At 42.4% G+C, this 2,110-nt stretch overlaps 1 protein-coding gene across 1 annotated transcript; it reads left to right on the forward strand.

Moving 5' to 3' along the window:
• Window positions 1-276: 276 nt before the first annotated feature.
• LOC103650878 (uncharacterized) lies at window positions 277-1,725 on the forward strand. The gene is made up of 2 exons (XM_008676471.2): window positions 277-530; window positions 606-1,725. The coding sequence occupies exons 1-2, from the start codon at window positions 301-303 to the stop codon at window positions 1,636-1,638; spliced, it is 1,263 nt and encodes a 420-aa protein (XP_008674693.1). The 5' UTR covers window positions 277-300; the 3' UTR covers window positions 1,639-1,725.
• The last annotated feature ends 385 nt before the right edge of the window (window positions 1,726-2,110 follow it).

The raw sequence follows: 2,110 nt of genomic DNA on the forward strand, positions 1-2,110 counted from the left end.
AAAAAGTGTAGTTTACAGTAAAATCGTAATTGCATAATTTTGTGAAAACTTATGCTCCGTCATAAGTTTTGGAATATATTCGTAAGCAAGATATGAAACCACGCGTACAGTCAAAGCAAATTCGACTTGTCGTGCGCGGCAAGCCGCACTTGTCTTGCAACGCAAGCCACGTTTGGCTTTCAACGGAAGGCACTTGCTTCCCCCTGAAGCCGCATTCCTCTCCCCTATAAATATGGAATCCATCTCTTCACATATGCACCAACAAAGTTGAGTAGTTCAACTACATAGCCATTTCACGGTATGTCTCACAGGCATAGAGATCATGATTCTGATTCGAGTGACAGTGAGGACGAAACACTTATGCTTGTCAATCTTCTTGCCCTCAACATAGAGGCCAGACGCCATCACCGACGACGGTCCCGTTTGCCTCGCCGCGTCATTCAAAGAGATCATTTTGCTGGAGAAAATCTTATCCATCATCACTACTTCGCCCCAAACCCAGTGTTTCCACCCCACGTCTTTCGTAGAAGGTACCCACCACTTGTTATTCGAATAGGGTTTGATAATTGCATTTTATTTACTACTATTCTATGTTCATAAATTAGGTTCCACATGAGTAGGCCTCTCTTTCTCCGAATCTTGCAAGGACTTCAACAACAGGATTCGTATTTTACACAACGGGTTGACGCAACTGGTATGCCAGGTCTAGGTCCCCTCCAAAAAGTATGTGCGGCAATGCGGGTACTTGCATATGGGTTACCTTCTGATGCAGTAGACGAGTACATTCAAATTGGTGAGTCCACAGCTAGGGAATGCCTTCAGCATTTTTGTCGAGGAATCATTGCATACTTTAGTGGGTGGTATCTACGAACTCCTAATGAAGCGGACATAACACGCATCATGCACCATAGCCAATCAAGGGGTCTCCCAGGGATGTTGGGTTCTATAGATTGCATGCATTGGGAGTGGCGGAACTGTCCTACCGCATGGCGTGGTCAGTTTTGTGGCAGAAATGGTCGAGCGTCCATGATACTAGAAGCTGTAGCAACATATGATCTTTGGATTTGGCATGCTTTTTTTGGCATGCCAGGGACAAACAACGACGTCAACGTGCTCCACCGATCACCAGTTTTTGACCCCATGACATCCGGTCGAATGCCACCTGTCCATTATACAATTAATGGTAATGCATATAACTTCGGTTATTACCTAGCTGATGGTATTTACCCGAACTGGCCAACTTTTGTAAAAGCTATCAGGCACCCATACGAGCAAAAGAAAGTCTATTTCACACAAATGCAGGAAAGTTGTCGAAAGGATATTGAGCGTGCATTTGGAGTTCTTCAAGCAAGGTGGGCGGTGCTGCGAGGTCCAACGTATGGTTGGGATCGTAATCGTTTAACTGAAATAATCACAGCTTGCATCATCATGAACAACATGATTGTTGAAGACGAAGGGGCTTTTGCTGCTAATATCGATTTTGGAGATAACAATTCTACCATTGAACCATCGCAACTAATTGCTGAAGGAAGGGCGGAATGGGTCATAAACCACTTCGATCTTCGTCGTCAAGAAAGATCGTGCTCCCTCCAAAATGATCTTGTCGAGCATTTGTGGGCACGGCGTGGAAGCATGTAAACTTCATAATTTGTTGCAACTTTATTTTCAAGTTCATTGAACTATGTTTCATTTGCATTGTAATGTCTAACCTATCGGTTATGAAATAAAGTTTACGATCATTGAACAACTTTCGTTGGTTCTTGAAACAATAAGATTCATAACAAGTCCGGAGCCATTTCCAACTAAATGTGCAAACGATTTTGAAACATCAGAACCGGATCCAAGCACACCATTACTATCAAAGTATACCTCGACAAACAAATGTATGAAACTTTAATCAAACATGTTCACAGCACTGACAAATAATTATTGTCTATAACAACACGATACAACACACGTCACAGCACAATTGTCCTTGACGACTTATGGTTGCAACAAGAATATAATGGTTTCACAAACATATTTCTGAAAACTTAAACATAAAACGCAAACCGGTTTCGTTCTGAAGCTCAAGTTTTGAGGCACTGAACAAAGCGTTTACTCAAACCTA

This window comes from Zea mays, chromosome 3 (genome assembly GCF_902167145.1).
Source record: "Zea mays cultivar B73 chromosome 3, Zm-B73-REFERENCE-NAM-5.0, whole genome shotgun sequence".
Lineage (NCBI taxonomy): Eukaryota > Viridiplantae > Streptophyta > Magnoliopsida > Poales > Poaceae > Zea > Zea mays.

What these genes read in the sequence shown, in the direction of transcription:
- LOC103650878 (XM_008676471.2), top strand. Translation starts at nt 301, where the DNA reads ATGTCTCACAGGCATAGAGATCATGATTCTGATTCGAGTGACAGTGAG. An exon ending in CCCCACGTCTTTCGTAGAAG is followed by an intron (nt 531 to 605) that starts GTACCCACCACT and finishes TTCATAAATTAG; the next exon opens with GTTCCACATGAGTAGGCCTC.